Source organism: Prunus mume, linkage group LG3 (assembly GCF_029339155.1).
Source record: "Prunus mume cultivar Tortuosa linkage group LG3, ASM2933915v1, whole genome shotgun sequence".
Lineage (NCBI taxonomy): Eukaryota > Viridiplantae > Streptophyta > Magnoliopsida > Rosales > Rosaceae > Prunus > Prunus mume.
The window spans coordinates 11,554,641-11,579,997 of NC_142700.1; the positions used below are offsets into that span (position 1 = coordinate 11,554,641).

At 37.3% G+C, this 25,357-nt stretch overlaps 5 protein-coding genes across 7 annotated transcripts; all 5 read right to left on the reverse strand.

The window, feature by feature from the left end:
• Positions 1-408: 408 nt before the first annotated feature.
• LOC103325942 (protein SRG1-like) lies at positions 409-5,130 on the reverse strand. The gene is made up of 6 exons (XM_089047804.1): positions 4,889-5,130; positions 3,899-3,935; positions 2,502-3,039; positions 1,872-2,119; positions 1,343-1,667; positions 409-969 (listed from the first exon to the last, which is right to left on the reverse strand). Exons 3-6 carry the CDS (start codon positions 2,772-2,774, stop codon positions 724-726), a joined length of 1,092 nt encoding a protein of 363 aa, XP_088903930.1. The 5' UTR covers positions 2,775-3,039; positions 3,899-3,935; positions 4,889-5,130; the 3' UTR covers positions 409-723.
• Positions 5,131-6,131: 1,001 nt separating this feature from the next.
• LOC103325941 (kunitz type trypsin inhibitor 104-like) lies at positions 6,132-6,997 on the reverse strand. The gene has a single exon (XM_008228130.3). It carries the CDS (start codon positions 6,900-6,902, stop codon positions 6,270-6,272), a length of 633 nt encoding a protein of 210 aa, XP_008226352.1. The 5' UTR covers positions 6,903-6,997; the 3' UTR covers positions 6,132-6,269.
• Positions 6,998-8,499: 1,502 nt separating this feature from the next.
• Positions 8,500-10,693, reverse strand: LOC103325940 (RING/FYVE/PHD zinc finger superfamily protein). The gene is made up of 2 exons (XM_008228129.2): positions 9,214-10,693; positions 8,500-9,104 (listed from the first exon to the last, which is right to left on the reverse strand). The coding sequence occupies exons 1-2, from the start codon at positions 10,192-10,194 to the stop codon at positions 9,060-9,062; spliced, it is 1,026 nt and encodes a 341-aa protein (XP_008226351.2). The 5' UTR covers positions 10,195-10,693; the 3' UTR covers positions 8,500-9,059.
• A 128-nt stretch (positions 10,694-10,821) lies between these two features.
• On the reverse strand, positions 10,822-14,687 carry LOC103325939 (putative sodium/metabolite cotransporter BASS1, chloroplastic). The gene is made up of 8 exons (XM_089049280.1): positions 14,526-14,687; positions 13,701-14,356; positions 13,230-13,323; positions 13,101-13,134; positions 12,401-12,455; positions 11,846-11,929; positions 11,483-11,770; positions 10,822-11,186 (listed from the first exon to the last, which is right to left on the reverse strand). The coding sequence occupies exons 2-8, from the start codon at positions 14,265-14,267 to the stop codon at positions 11,034-11,036; spliced, it is 1,275 nt and encodes a 424-aa protein (XP_088905406.1). The 5' UTR covers positions 14,268-14,356; positions 14,526-14,687; the 3' UTR covers positions 10,822-11,033.
• A 153-nt stretch (positions 14,688-14,840) lies between these two features.
• LOC103325938 (structural maintenance of chromosomes domain protein) lies at positions 14,841-24,020 on the reverse strand. Of its 3 annotated transcripts, XR_016125616.1 has the most exons (9): positions 23,825-24,020; positions 22,652-23,306; positions 22,383-22,546; positions 21,515-21,597; positions 21,160-21,320; positions 16,208-16,696; positions 16,084-16,112; positions 15,885-15,992; positions 14,841-15,199 (listed from the first exon to the last, which is right to left on the reverse strand). XR_016125616.1 is itself a non-coding variant. In XM_008228126.2 (5 exons), the coding sequence occupies exons 2-5, from the start codon at positions 23,227-23,229 to the stop codon at positions 21,228-21,230; spliced, it is 918 nt and encodes a 305-aa protein (XP_008226348.1). In that variant the 5' UTR covers positions 23,230-23,306; positions 23,825-24,020; the 3' UTR covers positions 20,969-21,227. The 3 variants fall into 3 exon arrangements, 1 of the variants encoding a protein (XP_008226348.1); XR_016125615.1 differs by having other exon boundaries at positions 16,084-16,696; XM_008228126.2 differs by lacking the exons at positions 14,841-15,199; positions 15,885-15,992; positions 16,084-16,112; positions 16,208-16,696 and having other exon boundaries at positions 20,969-21,320.
• Positions 24,021-25,357: the final 1,337 nt, after the last annotated feature.

Consider the following 25,357-nt stretch of genomic DNA (forward strand, 5'->3'; position numbering starts at 1 on the left):
ATATTTCAGATAAAGAGAATGCATAATGAGAACGAGTATGTGAGCCACGCCATTGGCTTCACGGAAAACAAAAACAGGTAAAACTATCAAGTCAAGTCAATTTAAAAGCCTAAAAGCTTAAAAGAAGGATGAACTATATAAGTGCACCGCTTTATTTATATCTAAGGGTGATGAACCTATTTAAGCTATAAGGATGAAGTAAAAGAAGATGAACTAAGCAGATATGGGCTTAGTTAAGTTAGCTAAAGCGAATGTGCTCCCTACTCTACACCTGAGTTTGAATCCCCCTCCCCAAAGTTGAGATTAGATTAAAGTATAATATCGTTTGTATAAAAAATTAAAAAAAAGAAAAAGAAAAAAGAAGAAGAAGAAGATGAACTTATAAGAGATGAGTTTATACACATCGCATTAGTTGCAACAATTTATTTATAATTAAGAGACTGGAGGTACTAATGATGAGGATCATAGTCAGGTAGGGCATGATTATTCTCATTTATTACATAATAAGGGGCTATATATTTCAAATGATATTAAAGGGCAGCAACCTCTTCACATTTCAAGAGAAACCAACATACCCAAAATGAACTCTACAAGCAGGGCACACTTCATCAGTTGGACACCATTTGGACTGGCAGGCTTTGGTTTATTTCTTCAGAAAATTAGATACCACCAATACATGGTTGCAATTCCACGCTCACATATTGTCTAAATCTCACCACCATCTTACTTTATCCTAAGTTCATCAAGAAAAGACTTTGCTTGAAGCTTACGTTCAAAAAGGGCTTTCAAATAATCTTGAACTCCCACCCTTTTATATACTGCAGGTGTTTGCTCAGTGACCAAGCTAGACGCCGGACCAATTTCACCAGCAAGTGCTGGGTTGTGAAATGTGGCGATTGACAGCCTTTCTTTTACAGAGTTAACTGTTGCACGATGCTCAATGCTTCGATAAATTCCATTGGTTTGAATCTGCCATGAGTCCCACATACACACATAAAATTATATAGCTGCAATAGATAAAATTATTATGGATGAATCTTGATTTGAAATTACTGTTGAACACATCTTTCACAAAGCTCGTAACTCAAACAATCAAGTCTAGTTCCATCGACATGAGAGATGCAACTGACCGACACTAACATCAGTAAATATGGCACAAATAGAAGAAGGCAAGCATTATGGCCCTATATTGTAAAATGACATGTTTGAACAGGGGTAATGTTTTTGATTTATTTTTTTGTCGATATTCTTCTATATGTTATGTTGTAGAACTATGAACTATAGATTTACATAAGTATTCACCATAGGATCAGTTATATGAAATTGAGAGCTATATGATTACCTCTAAAATGTCTCCAATGTTGACAATAAAGGCATCTGGTAGTGGCTTAACAGGAACCCAAATCCCATCTTTCCTTACTTGGAGACCATCCATTTCATTCACTTGTAGGAGGATGGTGAGACCTACAGAATCAGAATGAGGTGTAAGACCGATGACTTCTGCCGGAAGAGGGCATGGAGGGTAATAGTTCATCCTCATTGATTGCATTCCATCTTCAAATAACTTGGTCACTTCCTTGGCTTCCATTTGCAAAGCAGTTTCCATTTGTGATAGGATAGTCATGGCTAGGTTCTTCAGTTCCAGTGAGTAAACTTCTAAGGTCTCTCTACATGTAAACAATAAGTCGGTTTTAGAAAAATACTCACATATATCATGTATGCAGAAATTCTCTGTGCAGTTCTTTGCTTAAAGAACCGACTGTCTATATGCGCATCAATATTTTGTCGATATTGACGAAGTCATAAACACATGCACATGAAAATGCACACAAAGTATATGAATATATGATGAGATGATGAGAGGAGAGGACCTAAAAGGAGAAGGGACGTTTGGGAATAGGTGAGGCCGCCTCAGTTCGACTGGAAGGGTGGTCATGAAGAAAATGTCAGCCCAATCTAGTTTTTGGTCTTCTGAAACTACAAAGGCTTGTCCAAAACCTTCCACATCTCCTGGGGTTTGCCAAAGCTTTTTCTTATCCTCCATGGCTAGGTTGAAGAAGTCTTGACTTTCTGTCTTGACTTTGTCCACCAAGGAAGAGCTCACACCATGGTTTACCAACTGTAACATATATACATAATGTCTTAATGTTGGCCATGATTACTTTCTAAATGCCTAGTTAGTATCAAGTAAGAATACATGTGACATGATTAATTGCCTAAACCCGAATTCTTGAACTCCTTTTCATTTATTTAACAACCGTCGTTTTTGGAATTTAAACTCTGGGCCACTTCTAACAAAGTAAAGATTTCAACAACAAAAAATCCACAAGCAAATTAACATATATTTATCGGGACACACTTTTTCCTCTACACTACTAATACTCGTAGTTACTCTATCAATTCAACATTACCTACCAATAACTTCTCATTGATGCTAAATTGTGATTTAATTTTCTCATTAATTCCTCAAGACAGACAAACGAGTGAAAAAAGTTGTGTACCTGAAAGAAACCCCACTCTTTGCAAGCAAAATGGAGCCGAGCTAACTCAGATTCGGAATCAGTGGATTCTTGAGAAAGCAGCTTCTGCATGTCAATGAATGGCATTTCAGCATGATCATGATCAGGATTGAACATGACATGGTCTTGTTGTTCAGGATGATGAGGCTGTATGTATCTGGGTGGGATGGCGGTTATAGGCTTCTTGGCTAATTCTTGAACACTAGGCACAATAAGAGATCCACCGTAGAAGCTCCCGGATGTCTTTTCTTCCATAGATTTGCCAAAGCTAGCTAATATGGATGATCAGGCTCCTCTGTTGAATAATATATCTGTCCCTCAGTTTTGTTTTCTTGTTTACACTAGTTTTTGCTTTGTCCAACCTTTGAAATATGAAACGTCCACTTTGTTGTGTCTGGAAGGCCCACAGCCTAATAGATGAAGACTTCGTACATTGTATAGTGAGCTAAAAGACAGGATGTTTGCAATGACGTCTGAATTGCAGATCGATTTTATTTCGGTGGTTGGCATATGCTAATATCTTTGCGTATAAAAAAAAGGGGAGATTCACTATTATACCCAATATAGGAGCCCAAATTATAATAAAAAACCTTATATGAAATAGATTTTAAAAACACACCCAAAACTCATTTACAACATAACAAAAAAGCTTTTAACTTTTTTAAAATTACAAAACTACCATTAATTTCTTAAAACAAACTCAACCTCAAAATCTCATAAAAAATCTCAAAACACTCAGTAGAGCATCAAAGTAATTTAATAATCAAAATTAAATTCAATAAGGCCAGCTGTCATTTTTTGGGTTTGTTTATAGAAATTAAATAGTGTATGGTTTATCTATATTATTAGTGCTAAGAATGGGTATATGACTAAATTTCTCTATTTATTTATAATTTTTTAAAAAAAAAAAAAAAAAAAAAGAAGCTTGAGTGAAAAATAGAGTAACGTATCGAAATCAAATTCAAACTCAAACTATAATTTTTTGATAAAAAGTGATTTAAGTTTATTAGATCAAACATACAAAAAATGTTCGAAAGAGAAAGACTATAAAGCTAACTATTCCAATAGCAGTATGGTGAATATGGTCAAATTGCAGAAATGATATGATATGGAGAGAATCACTACCAAAAAATAAATTTTCTAAAACTCCTATCTATCCTCTTAGTTGCCTCAAATCTAGTCAAATTACATCGAGGACAAAACCGGCCGTTAACCGGCATGACTCTCTTAAAGAGACTACGAACTCCAGCAAATTCAACAAAGTTTATGAAATTATGAAAGTAAAACAATAAAAACAACTCATAGAGTTTCTGGATCTTATTGAACAAACTAAACCAAAACTACAAAACTAAAACAACGCCGACAAAAGTAAAACCAACCGTCATTAATCTTCCTCCAGGACATGACATAGAGAACCTACATCGAGAGAGAAATAAAATTATGCTCTTATGTTAGTTTGTTGCTCTCTTGGTATTGATATTTTAGATGTCTTTAATTGTACCGTTGAAATTTATCTAATGAAGTATAAAAAAATTAAAATTTAAAAAATTTAAATTATAAATATTAAAAAAAAAAAAAAAAACTTCATGTTCAATCTATTGTACCAATGTACCATTGAAACGACCGACCCAATTTCCACTTTGGAATCCGGGTCGAAACTCGCTTAAAAGCGACACAGTAAGCGTGGGTCGTAAATGACTAAAATGTCAAAACAGAATACAACCGAGGACTCGATTCGTGGCTGCACTGATAATCGTAGGCTGCCTACGCACTTCTCGAGGACCAAGCCACACGTAGTTCTTTCCTCCGGACCGGTTTGTTTCTGTAAACTTCACTCTAGGGTGACATTTCGGAGTATCCGGACTCCGTTTTACGATCTGTCAAATACTATACGATCCTGGGAAAGTCTAGATTAACATACTGGAATTAACTACAATCCAACGGTTCAAACGTATTGAACCCGGAAATCGCAGATGGCGAGATCCGTTCGGGGTTCAAACGATATCCGAATTAAGATCCGCAAAATTCCATGCGCTCGTGAGGACTAGGAGATCATTCTATGACTGACTGTGGTCTCCACCCTACTGCTCACGTGCCGCCCACGCGCCGGCAGCGCGTGGTGCCTAAAGCGATAACGCTTCGCCGAAAAATCTCAACATCTCGGCTCAAGACTCCTATCCTAGGTAAAACACCCTATTTGGAGCCACTTTTGTTCTTGGACCTACCCCAAAAACTGGCCGGAAGTGGCCGGAATCTCAACCCAAAATTCGGCTAAACTTTGGATCCAAGATCGAGTTATCTACGCTAGAAATTTCTGAAATCCTACCCAACCAGCAGCTAGGGCTCGAGAAATAGATGAGTTTCCATACCTGGATCACCGGAAATGGTGGCCGGATGACGGAGAACGAGCCGGCGAAAGTTTACAAAAAAACTGTCGAACACCGCCTGTTTCGCGGCTGTTTCCGGCGACTATGGCGGCAGATAGAGGCGGAGAAGGGCTGAAGTTGGAAGAGGGATGTTTGGTGGTTCGTCTGGCACTGGTATTTCCTGAATCGGAGTTCGGAGCTGAGAGAAAACAGCTCCCAAAGTCGGCTAGTCCTCCCCGAAAACCAGAAAATCTGGGTTTATAAAATCTGAACTTCGAAATATTTACGGTTATGCCACTGAACTTCTTTTGATCGTAACTCCTTCGTTACAATTCCGATTTGAGTCACTACACGTCTACGAACTCGTTTCGTCGCGCTCTACGCAACAGTATAATTAAAATTCCCAAATTCCTTTTCGGTCAAAAAGTCAACTTTTAAACTAATAAAATATTCTATGGGTATTTTTGTCTTTTTCTCAAATAAATTAATAATTAAATATTAATTTTGGGTTTGGGTTATTACAACCATAGCCTGTAGTTTTTTTTATGGGGTTTTTTTTTTATAGGTTTTTAAGGTTTTAGACATAAATTTTTTTTCACTTTTGGAAAAAGCCAAAGCTTTTTAAAAAAAAACAAAAAAACCACTCAACTTTCAAATCAAAGACATGCAAATATATTGGATTTCTTAGAAATCTAAAATAAATAAGGCGTTTTGTCATTTTTGCTTATTTTAAAATTTTTCTCTCTCCATTTTTGCTTATTCCAAAATGTCCCTTTTTTTTTTGGTATGAAAAAAGTAGTTGGAAATTGGACCAAGCTACAGCTCCATTTTGTCGTGGAGTTTAGCCCATATAAGTACCCACCACGTTAATTACCATCCCTGAGGATAAAATTTATGGTGATTACAACAGTAACTAACAAGCAACAATGTAAGAAAATTAGACACGGTTTAATAATTTCACAGATTACGCTCACATCAATGGTCATGAATTCAAAAGTTGACTGTTTGACTAGTCAAAATTGACCCGTGTAATTGTGTGTCTCATATAAATATACATAACATATAACAAGACAAATCAGGTTATTGGAAATGATACATATCAACATCGTGAATTTGGAAAGCTACGTTAATCAAGTCAAGTAAAGCTAAAGCCTAAAAGCATAAAACAAGGATGAAATATGTAGGTGCACTAAGGATGATTAATTATTATAATAATGGTGGAACTAATTAAGCTATAAGAGATGAGTTTATAAGTTCCCAATGACATTAGTTGCAAGAGTTTATTTATAATTAAGAGACTGATAATGAGGATCATATACGTCAGCTATATGACATGATTATTCCCATCCCATTAATACATAATAAATATGGATCAAATATTTACTTAAGCCCTCTCAAACACAACAGGAAGCACAGAACCATCCAAGGCAAGCAACCTCTTCCCATTCTCCACAAGAGCTCCAACAGACCCACATATAAACCTGCAAGTAGGGCATAGTTCAGTTGGGCACCATCGCAGATTGTAGACACCATCTAGAGCTGCCTGCTTGTTAACCCTAAAGTAGTTTCGAGCCGGACCAGCGATGCCTTGGTTTTGATCTTCTCCGGTGACAATCAATCTCCTTTGGGTGACTTGATCAGTCTCACCCAACTTCCACGCAGTTGACTGCACACAGATTGTGGCTGCTGAGAATGTGATCTTTTGGTCCCTTGCCTCCCTCACCACAGTTTCTCCCTCTACAAAAGGAGCAAATGTCACAGGGTAGCCCTCAGGGCCTGAGACGTTTTCTTGACCGACATACAATGGACATGAGCCATTTCTGTCTATCAAAGTGAAACGACCGCCACTGTCAGTAATGGCGGGTTTGATGTAGTAATCTACACCGGCTTGAAGAGCCTGACCGGAAGTGTCAAGCACCGGAGCATTCGAGTCATCGGATGTTTGAGCTACGGTGGCTATGGCCATGACTAGCCATAAGCAGCAGCTGAGGCTTCCAATCAACTTCATGGACATCATTCTAATTTCGAGTATATGTTTTCGATGTATAATCTCCAGGATACAAAGAAACAATTGCTGGGTTTTGTAGAAGGTGTTTGTGATTTTCTTAGGCCAACCCATGCAAGGTATTTATAGAGAAATGCGGTGAGAAGTTGATGCAGAGAAATAAAAAGTCAATTTGTGTCATCCATTATAGAGCATATCACTTGTACCATTTGTCAACCCAAGATGCAATAAATGCTAGCTAATGGATCAAGGCTGTTGAATTACAGAACAGGGAGGAAATATTTCAAACGAGGTATTCACACGTGGGCGGTAGGCCACTTTATTTGAATCTTCTTCCTCAAGTTTCCATTCAAACCTTTTAACTAATTTATTTTGGTTTAGCAAGCAAAGTGGCATATAGGCTAGCTTTTATGTAGATCAAACAAGAATCATTATAATTAGCTTTAAGTTTGAGTTTAAAGTTGTTAATTAGGGGTGAGAGCTCGCTTGGACTTTCTTCCTTCATTAAGCTCTGGTTTATGACCGCCTGCAGCTGTATATTGACATTTGAAGTGCAAAATTGCCCGCAGGAGGATAGATGCAAAGTCCATTTAGGTTTGGCCTCGAGACTTTTGCATCTTAGAAACTAGAAAAAATACAAGGCAGACACATCAGAGGCACGTAATTATCGGGATGTGCTAATTGGAATTTCCAGCATCCTCCATCTGTAAGGAAGTTTAACAAGCAATATTTCACACTTGATGATTAGAAACCCAATCTAAAAGCCTACATCAAATTATCTAGACTTGTCGAAGCATTGAACCTTGAAATTTGGGGCGCCATGATTAGGCTCTAACATCATTTTCAGGTCCAGAGAATCACAAATAAAACTGTAATGGTTGTAATGATTAGAAAACATAATTGCAGAGAAAGAGACCATCAAGAGTGCCATAGGGACAACATTTTTCGTAGTTGTGCCGGGGATTTTGAATCTAAAAAATGCAACTCTTAAGTTGTTACAAATTACAATTGGTCATTCAGAATTGCCTATTTCAATGTCCCAATAAATCTTAAGCAATCCTGCTTAGATGAAGAACAATTAACTTTATTATAATCATCAAATACATGTCCTAACATCTAGAAACTGTGACTAGTAAATGTCTTCAATTCAAACATTGAGGTGGTTTCTAATAGCAAAGAAATAGCAGAATTGGCCCACTAAGTTCCCCCACTGTATTGACACGGTTTTGATCCTTAATGTGCAAAGGGTATGCAGTTAAAAGGCTTATTAGGTGTTGGATCTCACACTGATGCTCAGAACCAAGCCAGAGTAAAAAAGCAATGGCCTTGACCAAGAATAGAGGGCCTGCAAATCAAAAGGTATGACTTATAGATCGCTTGGTTAACCAGTCAATCATACGCAGGAGCTGAAAGCTACAAATCCATTGCACATATGCATAAATGAAAGAGTCAAACCCAAGTTTTGGTCATTTTCTAGTAACCAACCAAGTCTTCCTTCATCTAACTTATGCAGAATTTTATATCATAAACTGGGATGCAAAATTGCAGACCACATATCTAAAAATTTGAGAGACATCCTTAAAAGACAGAGAGACATTGGTTGTAGGTGCAGTAATAATGATGTACAACATTTGGTTCTCATAAAGTACAACAGTCATAATCATCCAACACTAATGGTTTCATTCAAATTGGCATATGATATGCCTTTGACTGCTTGAATGATAAATTCATAAAACAGACATCTCCCCCCAGATAACTGTAAACAATATTATTCAGATGAAACCTGGCAATGATCCTATAACATCAAATGCCAAGAGGGCAAAGACTCACAACACCATGAATACAATTTAAAATCCCATTTATGGAGAGCAAATTTTCATCACATAAACTGAAGTGTCATTCTAATGTTTATCTTCATCTAACCCAGTTAGCTCAAAGCTTGTGCGCTAGATGCACCGACAATAAGTTAGAATGTAATTAAAATACATCACCAGTCACAATAATAATCAAATAAGCCAACACTAAAACCCTACAGATATCTGAAACTCACAGAAACATGTAATTCCCCAAAAGAGAAAACCAATAATCAAACACTAACCAGCAGATCCATTGTATACCATACCACAAAGCTCTATATATTAATCTGCACAATCTAACTACTTGTGCTCTTCAGTCTTCTCTAGCCACAATCTTGTACTTCCCAGTTTGTTCTTGCTGCAAATAAAACAAAACCCATTTAGCAAAGCCCCATCAAAGACATGATATTTAAACCCAAAGAACTAAAATTCAAAGGAAAGTGATTTGTAAACAAACAAACATTTACCTTTTTCCACAGATCTGAGTGGGTTTTACAAAACCCAGCTACAATAGCACCCTGCTTCCTTCCTTCCCTGTACTCTAAGCAAAGATCTTCATTCAATCCACAAGTCACATGAAAAGCCAAAGGACATTTAAGCTCAGAGCACTGAATAGCACATCCCCTTGAACTCTTACAAACATAACACCTCTCTTTCCACCTCCTTTTGGGAACCTTGGAGCAATCAATCCCCTCTCGGCCTTCGGGGTCTTTGAAGAACACCTCAGGAACATAAAGCGCGCACACAATGTGGGCCCACCTGCCATCTCTGGTGTGCTTCATTGCTCCTCCCTTGATAGGACACAGGCAGCAAGAAGAGGACTCAGTGGATTGAGAAGACGCAGAAGAAAGCGAGCATTGGGAGCAGAACCAATCGCCCTCTGGAATACCCTTTACAAGGGGATTGCCATAGCAGGTGGCATGAACCATTAGATCACAGCCATCACAGAACACAATTGGATCTGATGCATCTCCATCTGTGCTCTGACATATAGCACAAACAATCCCATCTTCTTCTTCTTCATTGTCATCTTCATCACCAGTAATTTCTTGGCCTTTCTCTTCTTGGGTATTTTCAGTAGCTTCACTGCAATCATTTTCATGAATAATACCCTTCTCTTCTTCCTCTTCTTCTTTCTCCACCACTGCTTCTTCTGACTCTGCACCAAAAGGCACCTTGTACTCGACATTAAGGTCCAATGTCGAAAGCGGGTCCTCGGAGATTAAATCTGGCAGGAAGGCCCAAACCCTTTTCTTGGCAGGCAATGAATAGGTGGAGACAGCAGTGGTGGCGGCAAATGGGTCAGGGAGAAGGGGCTGGTGCCATGCCTCTTTTCTTTTCTTCGCCGGAAGGCGCGACGAGGATAAAAGGGTATCTTCCTGCTGCTCTTGTTGTTGCATAAGTCTGAATCTCTTGAGAGGAGGCAGGGCATGGAATCTCTGATCCATTGGTTGGCTTGGTTGGGGTTGGTGGGGAAAGAAAGTTGAGGAAAACAATTTGAGGGGGGCTGGGGCTTGTGAGAGTTTGAGAGCGCTTTGGAGGTTTTGATTTGACGTTTGGGATTTGAATTGAATTATGAAGCAAACAAATTGGTGTGGTGGTGGGAAATTGGAAATTGTTAGATTTGAATTTGGCGGGGTTCTAATTTTTTGGTTGAGTTTTGGGATTCAATTGAGTTTTAAAAACCAGCGCCCACATGAATTTGGGGCAAAAGTCAATTTTCTGGCCTGTGATGAATTTTTGGTACCAAAAGCAGTTGGGTGAGGCCTGGTTTTGTTTTTGGACTTGGGCTTGGGTGGGGCTTTGGTTTGGATAACAATTTGAGAGAAAAATAATACAAATTCAAAACCTTTTTTTTATTTTTTATTTAAGTATCTAAAACTTTTAATTTTTTTTTCCCAAGATTACGTGAAGAATTTTTCCTATTTTGGCTTGCTGTTGTTTTTGTATGGTCAAATTTATCATTAGTTAGTTGTCAGCTCTCTCTCTCTCTCTCTCTCTCTCTCTCTCATGATATATTTTACGTTGATAATTGTAATTTCATGAACAAATTATTTTGTATGTGAAATATTGAGTTAAAAATCATATCGAAAGGAAGCACATTGAAACGCAAGTTAAATGTTCAAGTTCAAATTGTTCAGAGACAAGACAAGCACCAAAATTGCAAATCCAAGTGCTCCATAGCTAGCTAATGTGCAATGAAATTCCCACAACTAGCAGCTCATATAATTACAGAAGGATTGTTTTAAAGTTTTATACTGCTTGTCTAAAGCTTCTACGTGACATTTCAATCTTGCTTTTGCGTTGGCACACTCTGTCTCCAAATTCCTGCCAAGACACTACCAAGGATTGAATGACAAACGCTGGAAACAGCGCATGGTACCGCAGTTAGAGGATTTCCGAAGTGCTGGCTAGCTAGAACAACTCCAAGCACCGAATTCTGAAACATAAGAAGACTTGATAAGAACACTCGGCAATACAAGAACGGAAATAGTAGGGTTTAATTACACAGAGACAACCAATTATACCATGATACAAAATGACACATTCTTGCATGAATAATATACATACACACAAACATCATGTGCCTTTGCCTATAGAATGAAATTAGCAAATTGCTGCAAAGCCTTGTTCACTCCAAGATAATTAGCAGTGGAAAACTGTGAACAATCACTGGATGAAAATGAGAACCAATTCTCTTTTAAAAATCCATCTCTATGAGAAAATGATGCTAACCTGCATGCCAACCTCGATGGAGATAGTCCTTGATGATGACACATCAATCCCAAGTATCCTTGAAAGTATGTAACCAAAGAAAAATCCAGATGCATGAAGAAGAGCGGCAGCTAGCACCACTTGTTTACCAGACATAAGGATTGCAGAAGAACTCTGGGCAATTGCATTCCCACAAAGAACAGCTACAGTTGCCACAGCAATGGGTGGCATCAAGGGGGACACAAATTTAACCAGGCCTTGGAAATATTGATTCAGAAATGCACCCGCCAATACAGGGAGAAGCACAACCTGTGTTCAAAGCATATGGTATCTTAATATAATTTGTAGCAGCATACGAAGTAGGCAATAGGTTTGAAAGCTTACCTGCAATGTTGAGAATAATAGCCCAGCTGCATCTACTGCAACATATTGACCAGCAAGTTTGGCAGTGAGAAAGGGGGTCATGATCTACAACATGAATTGGTAAAAGTAAGGTTTGATCATAAAAAGAAATAGGCTCATAAGTTGACTCACTAGTAACTATATCTCTTTAAATATAAGACAACTCTAACACTCTCATCATTATTGTAAGGTATATCAGTGTAAAAAATATGGCTGCAGTCGGTAATTTAAGAAATGAGCTTTCAGTATATCGCTTTAGGTTAGGAATCGAACAGAAGACAATAGTTCTCATAATTAATAGTTTAACTAATCTTTTCCAGAGGGAGAGAAGTGGATGTGCCTCATAACTTTTAACCAGAAAACAAATACACTTGATAGAATCTCAGTTAGGATGTAAGCGTTCAGTAAGTTTGAGCAGAAAACAGGCTTCAAACTGTCTTTCTAACCATTTTTCAAAAGATGTGCTAAATTTCGGACCATGCATATATCACCTTAAAGCAAAAATACATGAAAAGAAAGTTGTGCCAGTATACCAACCACGGCTGATAAAGTGCTCGCTGCTGTCATTAAAACTGAAAGTGCCACATTTCCACTGGCAAAACAATACGATCATCAGATCCTCTGGCCAGAGAGGAAAAACAAAAGGTACAGTACACTTCGATCTCCCTAGTTTTTAGAAGTTGTAGTTTGGTCATTTTAGTCTCAGCTGAGCAGTAGGTGGGGACTGACCCACCCCATGAACTATTGTAGCATAAGCATTCAAGATGGTTAACAAGGAGCATGCTGAATGCAGGAATTTCAATGTTGAAATATTTATAAAGATAATCATACCCATCCAAATCAGCAAACTATGTTAATGGCAACATAGAGGGAGTGTAGTGACCATATTGCTCACACGATCGAGACTAATGGTTCTGGAGTAGATTATTTGGGCAAAAAAATACTGTCATGTGAAATTGGGATCATGTTGGAGACAAGCAGTGGTCTGTCTTGTCCGATCAGATAAACAAAAGTGCAGGGTTGACACAAATTGAAAAGTGCAAGGTTGACATTGCTACATTGAAACTAGAGGGGCGTAATTGACACAAATTGGAAATTATGGGATTGACATAATACCGATTGAAACTTAAAGCACCAAAGTGGAACTTTCAGCAAATTACACAGGATAAAAGTAGATTTTGGACACAGATAAGAAAAAGGTAATATTGTATGATACTATTTTGGATAATTCATGTACCGTGCAATATAAGTTACTATGTTACTTGCTGTTCCTGCAAAGAAGGAAAAAAAAGAAGGTAAATTAGGAAAGAGAGGTGAGGATGAAGTAAACAGGGATGCATATGAAAAGACTGGCAAACATACGTACCACCAGGGCAGCAACCAACCAATATCAAACCAGCTGCATAATAGGACGGCAAATTCAAAAGCTTGCTCACAGCATATCCTGATAAAGGCATCACCTGCAAGAACATGCCATTGAAATCCTAAGTGTTATGAAATTTGCTCCTAAACAGATTGAAGGACATACATATTCAGCCCCAGTACAAAACAACTTGGAGTTAGAAATGTTCAAAAGATCAAGTTGTTGACATTGGAGCCTAAGATTAAAAGAGCCTGAACTCTGCAGGATTAAAGAAAGTTAGACATTCAGAGTTTCAGAGATTTGTTCAAAGGTTTGTTGTGATATTAACACAAATGCTAATGCATTGCCAATGTTTAGCAAAGGTTCAAAATTTTGAGACTGAACAACGCTAACAAGTTCCAAATGAGCCATATAACAAAATGTAGGGATTTAAATCATTATGAGGATTATATTGTATGAAATGGAACTACTGACCGAGTACTGAAGAACAAAGCCAGCAAGTAATTCCTTGGGCATAGCCAACGCCCCACGAAGGTCGTCGAAAGTGAGGGTCATGCCCATGCCAAGCATGGTCAGTGTTATGCCTAAGATGGTCAAGTTGGGTGTGACCCAATTGAAGGAACTCGGCTTGATGAGCCCCAACAGGCATCCCAAAGCAACCCATATGGGAAATGCAGTTGATACAGCCTCACCAACCACCTCAACCCAATCCCTGAAACTCCTCTTGCCATCGTTGGCGCTACAGCTGTTCGACAAAATGCCACACTGAAGTGGAGCTAGTGATGATCTTCCAGTCTTGGTTGCTAATGTGGGTGGAAAGGAAACTGAGGGTAGAAGCCATGTGGGTTTGCTGGGAAATTGTGGTCGTAAGTCATATTGAGATCTTAGAGTGAGTTGAATAAAAGCAGAGGGGTAAGGAGATGTCTTGGTGTAGTGAGCGAATGGGAATGATATAGCTGTTAGCGGTGACTGGTTAGAAATGGGGTTTGATTGGAATTTGAAGCCTGTATTTCCATGGGGATGTGAGAGCGACGACGGCATATTCTCTCTCTCTCGCTCTCTCGCTCTCTCGCTCTCTCGCTACTTGTTTTCACTTTCAGGTGTTTTTGTATCGTGAACTGCTTTCCAAACTATAGTACGTCATATGCATTTTGGCATTTTGCAAGGTGCCAAGAAATACAATAAACATTCAATTTTTTTTTTAATAATTGGTGTTGAAGTCACTGAATGTGAGTTGGAAATGGAAACGGGGAAGGACCACCACCTTCTCAGGCAGGCCAATTAGAGAGTAGAGAGTACCTTTTTATACCATTAAACCAAGCACAGGATTTTCAAAGTCACGAGGTTGCCCGCCACCTTTGCTCTCATGTGGGCACCACACTTCAAGAAGTTCTTCTGCGCGCGGTGAGGGACAGGGCTGGTCCGGTCACCATGCCCCTCACTGCATCTAAATGGTTAAATTATGGAAGGTGTAGCCTCAAGCCAGTATGCAAGGAGAAGAATTGAATTGCGACTCTGTTTTGAAACCAACCCACCCCCCCTCCCAGCTGATATTATTCAGCTGTTGAATGAAGATGCGTTTGAGTAGCCACAACATGTTCAAGACTTCCCAAGAAACCAAAAACAAATAAAAAATTAAATCATGCATAAGTAAGATTCTGTCTTTTTCACCACTATAAATTTCATATTTTTGGTATGAAGTACATAATTCAAGATGCGAAAGGATGTTAACATAATCACTGTCTGGAAGAAAACAAATATTTGTCTACTAAAAAAAATGCGTTTGTTTCCAATCAAGCCAGATCGTGTCTGGTGGCTTCGGATGAAAGCAGAGGTATTAAAATGGAGAAGTCGATTTATGGTCAACCAATGATAAGTTTGAACCATCTGGTGGTTTGTTCTATTCAGATAAGCACAGGGAATGAAACCGTTCTTAGGCTTTTTAGCCTGTGCCGCGGCAGAGAAACCACCACCTGAGAATATAATTCAACTTATAAGATCAATTGCATACGAACAGAAACCTTATTGCAAATTCTTATAATTACACAAAGAAAATTGTACAGAGACATAAAATTTTAAAAAGTCAAATAATAATATATATTTTTTCAATTTCAGCCTTGTGTATGTAAATTCATCATTCTAGAAGACTCACAACTTATGCTTGTAAATGGGCCCTAGTTTTAGCCGACCCTCCTCTTACTCTCCTCCAATCACTCCCTCTCTGTCTAATCTAACTTGTAACTTGTACAGGAATTATTCAAGTCAACACAATGCCATCAACTCTTGAGCTCTCTTTAAGGATTGCGAGATGGAATTCATATTCTAAGCATGACGCCTAATAATTGAAGTGTTATTCCTTTGGCTCCTTTTTTCTAATTCTTTCCGACAATGTGAAATTAAACGTTAATTAACCCACAAAACCTTGACCTGAGTTCTCTCATTAAACTTGCCCTAAAAGTAACTTTGTAGCTATTCTCAAGAGCCACTTGCGCCACCAGAGCCAGCCTCTTATTAAACCTGATTCTTTCTTGCCTTTGCTTCAATAACATTTACAATCTCCCGTCAAAGTTTTATTACCACTTTTCTCATAAGCTTCTTTTAGAAGATTCATTCAATTACCCTATTATGTCACAACTATTTATGGAACCATGGCTCTACCTTTCCAAGACACTTTAGCAAGAACATGAGGCTTGTATCCACACATAAAGCCAATTCGCTCTTCAACTTTACTCCATAATACGCATCCCTTATAATGCACTACCGACACTATCCTTCAGAGAAGCATTGAGTTATGTGCTAATCAAAGTGATGCGGGATCACAAAGACTTCTGAATGAACCATTGAGCCATGTGCTTACCAGAAATTGTCCAACTCCTTATAATTTTTCTGAACATTCATTCCAAATAAGCAGCCGCATTGAAAGTATGTTCTTTTCTCCACCTAGAAAAGTGAATTTCCAAACAGGAAAATATGAAACAAACCTGAGCTGAAGCCATTCCACCATTACAGATTCCAAACAAGATTACGCAAATAGCTGCACATTAAATGGCCAATTAAACCCCACACATGCAGAAAAATGGTTTAATTTAGTATAAAAGTAATCTCCATCTAGAAAAGTAGATTTCCAAACAGGAACATATGAAACAAACCTGAACTGAAGCCATTCCATCATTGCAGATTCCAAACAAGATTACGCAAATAGCTGCACATTAAACGGCCATCTATCTCTCTCTCTCTCTCTCTCTCTCCACAGTTACAGCATGCATCTATCTTCTTTTTCAACATTTCTTAAAGACTTATAGCTCAATTATAATGTTTATTTTTGTTTATTTACAAGCCCAAATATAGCAGTAACATCGAAATGATATCCAGAAAAGGACAAAATTTTGAACAACTAATCATACCTCACGACAAAACATTCAGAAATCATGGAGGCAGCATCATATTTGCAGGGCCAAAAGGTTGTGAACCTGGAGATGAAGACATACATGAAGAATATTAGAGATCAGATAAAGACATGCTGAATAAATACATTATTGTATATGAATAGTACCAATACAATACAGAGGCGGAGAAGGTAACTACACATTTCCTCAATTTTCTAAAACATGCAAGTGATCGTGAACAGAACTCAAGAGAAGAACGGACATAAAGACAGAAATAACTAAACCAAAAGTTCAGTACGAAACAATATTAATTCCAGATTCATATTTCCATTATACTCAAGAAAGGTATGCACTGAGGTAACAATTCCAGCTAAAACCTGCTGCAATATAAAGCTTCCTAAAATGAGTATAATATATTTGCACACATAAAATTAGCAAAACACTACTACTATCCCCCTCCCAAAAACAAAAGAAAAAGAATCAGGTGACGATAAAATTAAATCAATGAACTTCTGTCCAGATGATGACAAGAAACATATCAGGCAGAGAAGGAAAACTTGGTAGCACTGACTTGAGGCTTAAACATCAGATCAGACAAGTAATGAGAACTCAAACAAAAAAAAGCTGGATCCAGGTTATTTATCTTATAACTATGAATAAAATGAACCCCAAATAAAATAGTTTTGCCATATTGTAATCTTCCAAATAAGTGCCATGCTCTTGTACATGCCAAAAGAAAAGCTCTGTGCAGTTTTAAGAGCATAAACTTGTGATCCTTGATGGAATGCACCACTGTAGTAAACAAACAATTGATAATGCTGTCCACTTAGGTTCCTGAGGTGAGAGCTGGTGGTCAATCTACCATCCTCCATGGGGAGGCCATTCATGATCCAAATCCAGGTAATCTCCCGTGTGTTGCCTAGAAAAAGAAAGAATGATGTCCACTGAAAAGCTCAGCACCTCCTAGACTAATTCAGTTATGAATACTCTGAAAATTTTCATATATTCAGTACTTTCAAATTCATATCAATGTAATGATGATATTAAGCTCTATAGCGCACTACAACTCCGCTACTTCACTACAACCTTACATTCCTGAACAAAAGCTTCAATATTCAATTAAGTTTATAACAAGAGAACTCAGTGCTTCGAGGTAAAGCCTTTCATTCTAAACTCAATATCCAATCTTGACCACAAAATGGTTTGTGTCTACCAAAATGCTATCCAGTTTCATATCCAGCATTACTTGCTTCAAACAATTTATGGAAAAATACATTGCAGTAAAAAAGGAAAGCAAACTCCAACTTAACTTTAAACTAAATACACACATAGCAGACAAGGGATACCAATCAGTCAGAGCTTGCCCATCCCAATAAGGAAGCAAACAAAATATCCTGCAATGCTGCCAAGGTGCAACTTTCAAGACAACTAGAAAAACACTATTCCCTGTATTTGAAGTCTAAGGCCCAACAGATGTCAAAGAGGAAAAAAAGAGGAAATTACACCAAACTACCTCCATCACAGATCATAAGGAGTTTCCCAACAAAATTCCATTGACAAGGGGCTTTGGCGCAAAACCTATCAGTTTGGTTCTAATGAAAAACCTAATTTTTAAAAACAAAGAACAAAGAAATAACCGACTGTGAAGGGTCAGAAATTTAAATCACTTACTTGACCAGAAACTGATTCTGCAGCTCCATTGTTGAGTGTCTTCCCAATGAACAGCATACCACATGCTATGAATACATTGCTTCCCTTATATTTTTGCTGTTGCTCTTCTAAAAGAAGCGAGATATGGAAAGAATTCCTTTCCTTACAGAGTACCAAACTCATGGTAAAACCCATAAGAAAAAGAGGTCATGTTTTCACAACTAAAAGCTATATGCCCTCAACCAGTAGACTCCTCCTGCCTCACAAATTCTGTCTTTCCACAGTCCTAATAAATGGAATGAATGACTATAGAACCTACAAGGATGATCCAGTCAAAAGGGAAGAGGAAAAATGAAGGCCTCTCCTTACACAAGCCATGCACAATGAGAGAGAATAGGGAGGATAGAGACATACAGAGACAGAGACAGAGACAGAGACAGAGACAGGGACAGAGGGAGTACTATACTAAGATTTGTGCAGCCATGCCAAAAAACTAATTGTTCCACTACATAGAAAATAGATACAAGAAATAAAACTCGAACTATAAGTCGTGTGAGCTGACTTGAAACAGATACAGGGGGTACAGCTCATTCAAAATCCACAGGGAGGCTGCACTGGTGATTGATTATAGGATGTGATTTTGAGGATAACTAGTAAAGCGCACTCATGAGCAACATCACTTTGTTAGTCTGGTCTACCCCGAAGGAGCTACATAAACCACCCAACAATGTCAAAATAATACAACTACAATAAATCTAGTGGCTAACAAATTTAAACAAAGAACTTTATGCATCCACTGCGAACACTTGCACGTCTAACTCTTCCATGTCTAGGAATCTGTATCACTAACGCAACTTAGCTTATTCATGAATTTGGTTATTAGCATTAACAATAAAACAATGTTGTATGAACTCTATTACATCTATGATATCTAAATATAATACGTAACTGATCTGTTCTTGAGTATGCTTTGTGATACCATCAGGAAATTCTACATGCAGTTTCACTGTTAATTGAGATTGCCACAGTTTCTACACATTCAACAAAAATACTTCATTCCTATTTTACGAACTGAAACAGATATGACTACACCACAAAGCATACTCTTTTAAATACATTAACATGCATTTGAACAGAATGTCTGACTAAATTTTCGCAGGAAGACTCTCAGTCTCACTAAAGACAGCCAAAAGTTAACCACTGGTATCAATCCAGAAAATCTCCACAACATCAAATACATAACAGAAAGAGTTGATTCACCACCGTGGTGATCTAAATGTTGGCTATACAAACACAATGTAGTTAGTTTCAGAATGTTTGTTTTAGAATGTGTGTGATATTTGCTTCCTTTACAGGAATTTTAAGAAAAGTTTTCTTTCCTGAGTTTTCTGCTGGCTAGCACATACCAGTATCCAATTATGATGAGCAAATGGATAAACCGAAATGTAAAACAATGGACATGGTAGTCAACACGAACAGAATAATAACAGTATAGAGCCTAATACAAAATGAGCTCGTGACACCCTAGGCATAGGAAAAGGAAAAAAAATTCTTGATGGTAGGCTAGGAAAAAACAAATTGCACCAAGTACTTATATTTGTTATTGAACTCTAGCTCCCTTTCAGATAAGGAGAGTAATAGACAAAGAAGAAAAGGTAACCTAATATGTTACTGGACTTGAGTTCTCATATGTATTGAAGAAGTTGCACCAAAATTGTCAAATATCAACTTAGAAACATTCTTAAACAATTGGTTTCTCGCCCACCTCACATGAGGTGAGGATCATGGTTTCCAACCCACATGACTGAAGCACTATCCAGAAGTGATTTGGCATGAGATTAACAACATTTTGGCTTAAAGTCCCAAAAACCTGGTGGCTACTGGAAAATGGAGTAAGAAAGCCAAAATTTAAAGAACAGAAAACATATATATCCTCCTTGAAAATATTTTTAAAATTCTTAACTCATGGGTCCTGGAGACCTACACCCTATAATGCCTATAGGCTATATCAGTATTAGTTCACTAAAAAAAACATATTATTAGAAAAGCTGGAAGGAATAGGAACTAAAAATTTTGCTTGACCAAGGTAACGGACATGTCTTAGAGGGCACATACTGAACCCAAGGTCAAAAGATAGATGCTTAGAAGCTAAAAAATTATTACATGTATGGTCCTAAAAAACAAGAGAGAAAGTACTATTCTTTAAAGACAGTCAGATAATACATAAGATCACTATGCAATATTCCAAATTGCACAGGAAAGTAAGCTTCCTTAGCACAAACCTAATTGAGCCTTTAAATGTATTGGCAGATAAGATGCAACAAGAAACTAACCTTAAACGACAAATTTCTTCTGTAAGAACCTTAAACAAGAAGTAATAATAGAGGAAGTAAATTAATATATAGCGATCATTACATGAAGAATATTAATCTGTGGTATTAGCTATGTAAAGGAGTTCCCAAGTAAATGTGACAAATTCACAATCAAGGGACAACTTAAATTTTGGCATTTATCCGACGAAAAACTTAGAGCTGTGAATAGAACTAGCAAAGTTCTTGCTTCAGAAGACACAGAATTCAACAATAAACCCTTACAAACTAAATATCTCAAATATGAAGAGCGCAAAAGAAATAAAAGTTCTGGAAAAGCGATAAACTATTTATATACGATAGGCAGCAAATTTTATATAAATAAGAACAAGAAACATTGAGATCATAATGAAATGCATTTAGGGAAGATAGTGCAAATATTTGCATCATAGAACGCCACATATGAATAGTGTACTGCACCATCAAGGTAATATGATGTGTGATATGTTTAGGTACAGTTACTAATGACCAAATAAACAAGAAAGTTTTCCAAAATGTCTACTATGAGATAACACTTCAATCACAGACCTAAGTGTCTAATACGCTGCAGCCAAGATACCGGTCAGAACACAGCTCGGTATCACGGATGAATAAGTTTATCTATGTCCCTGAGCTCGCTGCATTTCATATGCACCCCATGAACCAGGCATTGGTGTATATTGAGGAAAACTTTCAGCACCACCCTGTACCTGAAAATCGAGAGAGGAACTTTAACATATCCAGGCATTTTTTAAAAGAAATGATGCATACATAATAGCAAGCAGTTGCAGCTTACAAAGATATGCAATAATGCAGAGACACATACAAAAGAAATATCAATACTTTAATCAGGCATGCACACACGCGCGCCTTTTATTAAATCATGAAAGAGAGCAAAACATACGGGATTCATGCCATAGCTGGCAGGATAGGGATTTCCTGCATATCCTGCTTCAGGGTTTCCATAATTTGAATTATAACCTACACCTGTAGAGAAATTTAAAAACAAAATCAACAGAAATTTCATGCCAAGCTGCAAGGAAAATAAAATTTTAAAATGATCATCATCATCTATTTGTGATTTTGGCTTCAATGTAATTGTGACAATGAAGTTCAGAAAGTACAGGATAATCACATAGGCCTAAACCATCAATCAATCTTGCAAGATGTGAAACTGGAGCAAATTGAACCCTCCGATGATGTGGGCATTTAACAGACATTAGTCAGTATTCGAACTAAACAATATTAACGTTTAAGTCAGTAGACTCAGCAAGTTGTCCATGGCCTCCTTTTTATGTTTTGCATCATGTTTTGAGACATGGCTGAGCCTCAATAAATCCAATTAGAAATCATTCCATTTATAGACTAGAACATTCATTGAGACTAAAACTTTACAATACGAGAAGATATTTTAAGTGAATGACAAATTTATGAAACTTGGATGATGATAAAAGGATAGTCAAGAAACAAATGACCATTAGATTTTTATTGAGCTTCTGCTTGTACATTTTGATACACCGCTCAAGGAAGGTTGAGCTTTCAGTACACAGTACACGTCAAAAGTTTGTCATTGAGCTTCCCAGACGTGAATTTTTTTTTTCCAAGTTTTTAAGAATGTTACTTATATTTTGTTAATGTTTCCTCCTATTTACTGATATGGTGTTTTCAATGAGATTCAGTTCTTTATTTTTATTTCTATTTCTTTAAACATTTAAAAGGTAAAATCTTAAATCAAAGTAATTAACAACATAAACCAAAAACATAACGTATACCTGGATTTCCAACAGCAGCGGCAGCTCGTGCTCTTTTCTCAGTATTCGCAATTTCTGCACGAAGTTTCTCTAGCTCCCTAGCCATCGATATCAAATTCTTTTCCATCACCTGGCCATGCTCATAATTCTCTGCATATCCTTTCTTTTCATACTCAATGGCAGCTCTAAATGCCAACAAAAATTCATCAAATTTAAGCAAACCAACCGTAGACATTAATCAAAATATAAACTTTAAATTGAAGCATAACAATAAATCATGCAAAAGATACCTAGCACGTTGCAATTCCTGTTTCATAGCTTCAATTTCTGCTCTCAAAGCTGGTGCCTGTTGCAAATCAGCAGTGATTCTAGCCAAATCTTGTGTCATTGCTTGTGCCTGGCCCGAGAGCTCCTGCCTCGCTGCAGTGAGCTCCTTGATATCAGCACGAACCTGAAGAAGCTCAGCCCGCATAGCCTCCACTCCACGAAGGTCCACTTCCAAACGAACAGACTTCTCATACAAATCTCTCATTTGAACATCCTTGTCTGCCCGCAGTGAATCAACATGGTAAACCATCCGCTGCAACTCATATTGGGCAGCTTCCAATTCCTGCTTTAGTGCAACATGGGTTGCAGCAAGCCTTTGGTTCCCAACTAGAAGACCTTGGATATCTTGATGTTGAGCCGCAAGATGCTCCTCAATTATAGCAGGGTGAGGGGGAAGTGGTCTGGGACCCATTCCAAGCTGGGATTCTCTCATTTCCTCGAGTAATGCTGGATGGGGCATCGGCCCAAGTCCTCTTCCAAATGGTTCATGGACCTGGGGGGGAAGTCCAGCATGAGGCGGTCCACGATTTCTTCCAGACATGATTTTCTTTCACTCAAAGACTCAACTATGAAAATATTTTTTCAAAGTATCAACCAAGCACGTTTCAGTAATCAAACCTGAATGACATCAAAACTAATCTCAATTATCTCCCAAGGTATATCTAATAACCATCATCAAACATAAAACGTTAGCTGAACAATCAAACCCTTAAGCTAGAGTCTCAATTCTTAAACATTCGAAGGCATAATTCTCATACAATACACCACAATGTATCTCTGAGGCTCTCACTTCTAACCCATTTAACTTTATAAAAATTAATAAATAACAGCAACCTTCATCAAGGCCACGCAGCAAGAATTATAACCCTTCATCGTAATCTAAGGCCATCTACCAAACCCTATGTTTTGTTGCCAAGAAAACGCAATAAATTGAAATAAAACCAGAGTTCCCAATTTATACAACCCAACAGGACTGAACCAACCTCGGATAACCACATTCCAAACAAATTGATCATCTTTTCTCTTTCTCATCAGGCAAACGAAAAAAACAATTAATTTTTTACTCTAAAGTAAGTGAAACTCCATTACTGTAATTGAAACCGTAGAAAAGGGCATGAGTTATCGAAATTATGGACCTTTCTGAAGTTTGAGCGCTATAAGACTCTTTAGGAGAGGCTCCTGGTCATGGAGTCTGGCTCGAAACGAGCTCGGAACGGTTCAAATACCCTAGCTGAGGATTTCCTCGGTGGGTTTGCGAAGGAGAAAAGGGAGAGAGATGGAAATAGAAATTCAATTTTTATTTTTCTGTTTTTTTCTTTCTTTTGGTTAGCCGGAAAATATTGGGCCCAAAAAAAAATTCACGGATGGTGTTATCAGTCCAGCTTGAACGTGTTTAAGTTTTAACCCAAACCAGCCGGGACTTTAATTTTTTTTTTATTTTTTATTTTTAATCAACGGGAAATTCGAACCTAAAGGCTAATTCATGTTTCAATATTAGAAGAGAAATATTATTAGACCAAGAGTTGGATGATTTTTACTAACTTAACTTGAAATAACCATATGTATGGATTATTGAGCCTTGGTTAAAATGTTACTAACCCAATCAAATTCTTAGGGTTGAATTTAAACTCATCTGAATCATAAACAAAAAAATTTCATTTGAGTTTATAGCTTAACCGGCTCGTAGATAGATATGAAATACTAAATATTTTATGTTAAATAATAGATATTGTATAATAAATATAGACATTAAGTTAATAAAACTGTTTGGGTACACTGTTAGAACATCAACTAATTCTCGATCTAATGACATTTTTTTTTACTAAGAATGGAGATTCAGTGAATTTAAGAATAAAGTAGCTCTAATATTGCGGTCCACAAATTATGGGACGTGAGTATGAAAACTATAGCCCTTCATTTGGATGAGGGAAAATAACTCCGAATTTTTAGCTAAAAGTTGGGAATTTAATAGGAGAAATTAACAATTCGCTTGTTTGACAACTTAAGAGCGGAATATATTAAATGACGAACACAAAAAAATCGTGGAAATTGGAACATCAAATTCCCGAGTTTAATTTCCACCAAAATATGCTTCATTTCACAATTTTCATAGTGCTATTTACAAAATTATGTCATTTACAGAATTCGACATGCATAAATCCAAGCACTTAAATATTCAATTGCGATAAATTGAAATGATGGAAATCTAAATTCCGTCATTTTAGAATTCTATACAATTTTCAATTCTTTTATCCAAACGGAGGGTAGAGGTTTCTATAATAGTATTTATCTTCCCAAATTGAAATAGGTCATTAGTCAGAATTCTTTTCTGGTAAAAATAAAAATAATAAAAAAATAAAAAAAGTCAGAATTCTTCTTGGTATGTGACTGATCTCAGCTATAAGCATAAGTTAACCTTGATTTGATTGTCACATGCAACGCAGCAATGTTATAAATCCAACTACCGAAAATTCCAGATCAAGCACATAGTAGTACACTATCAAAAATAAAAGTGTAGGCACATGAAGATCATGTAAGAATATTTTATAAATATTCTGTGTGGCCCACATGAAGTGACCTATGTGGTAAATAAATTGTTTAATTGGTTTAATAAATATTATTCAGAATAATGATATTGGTCAAATAAAGAGTAGTAGTTTCCTATTATT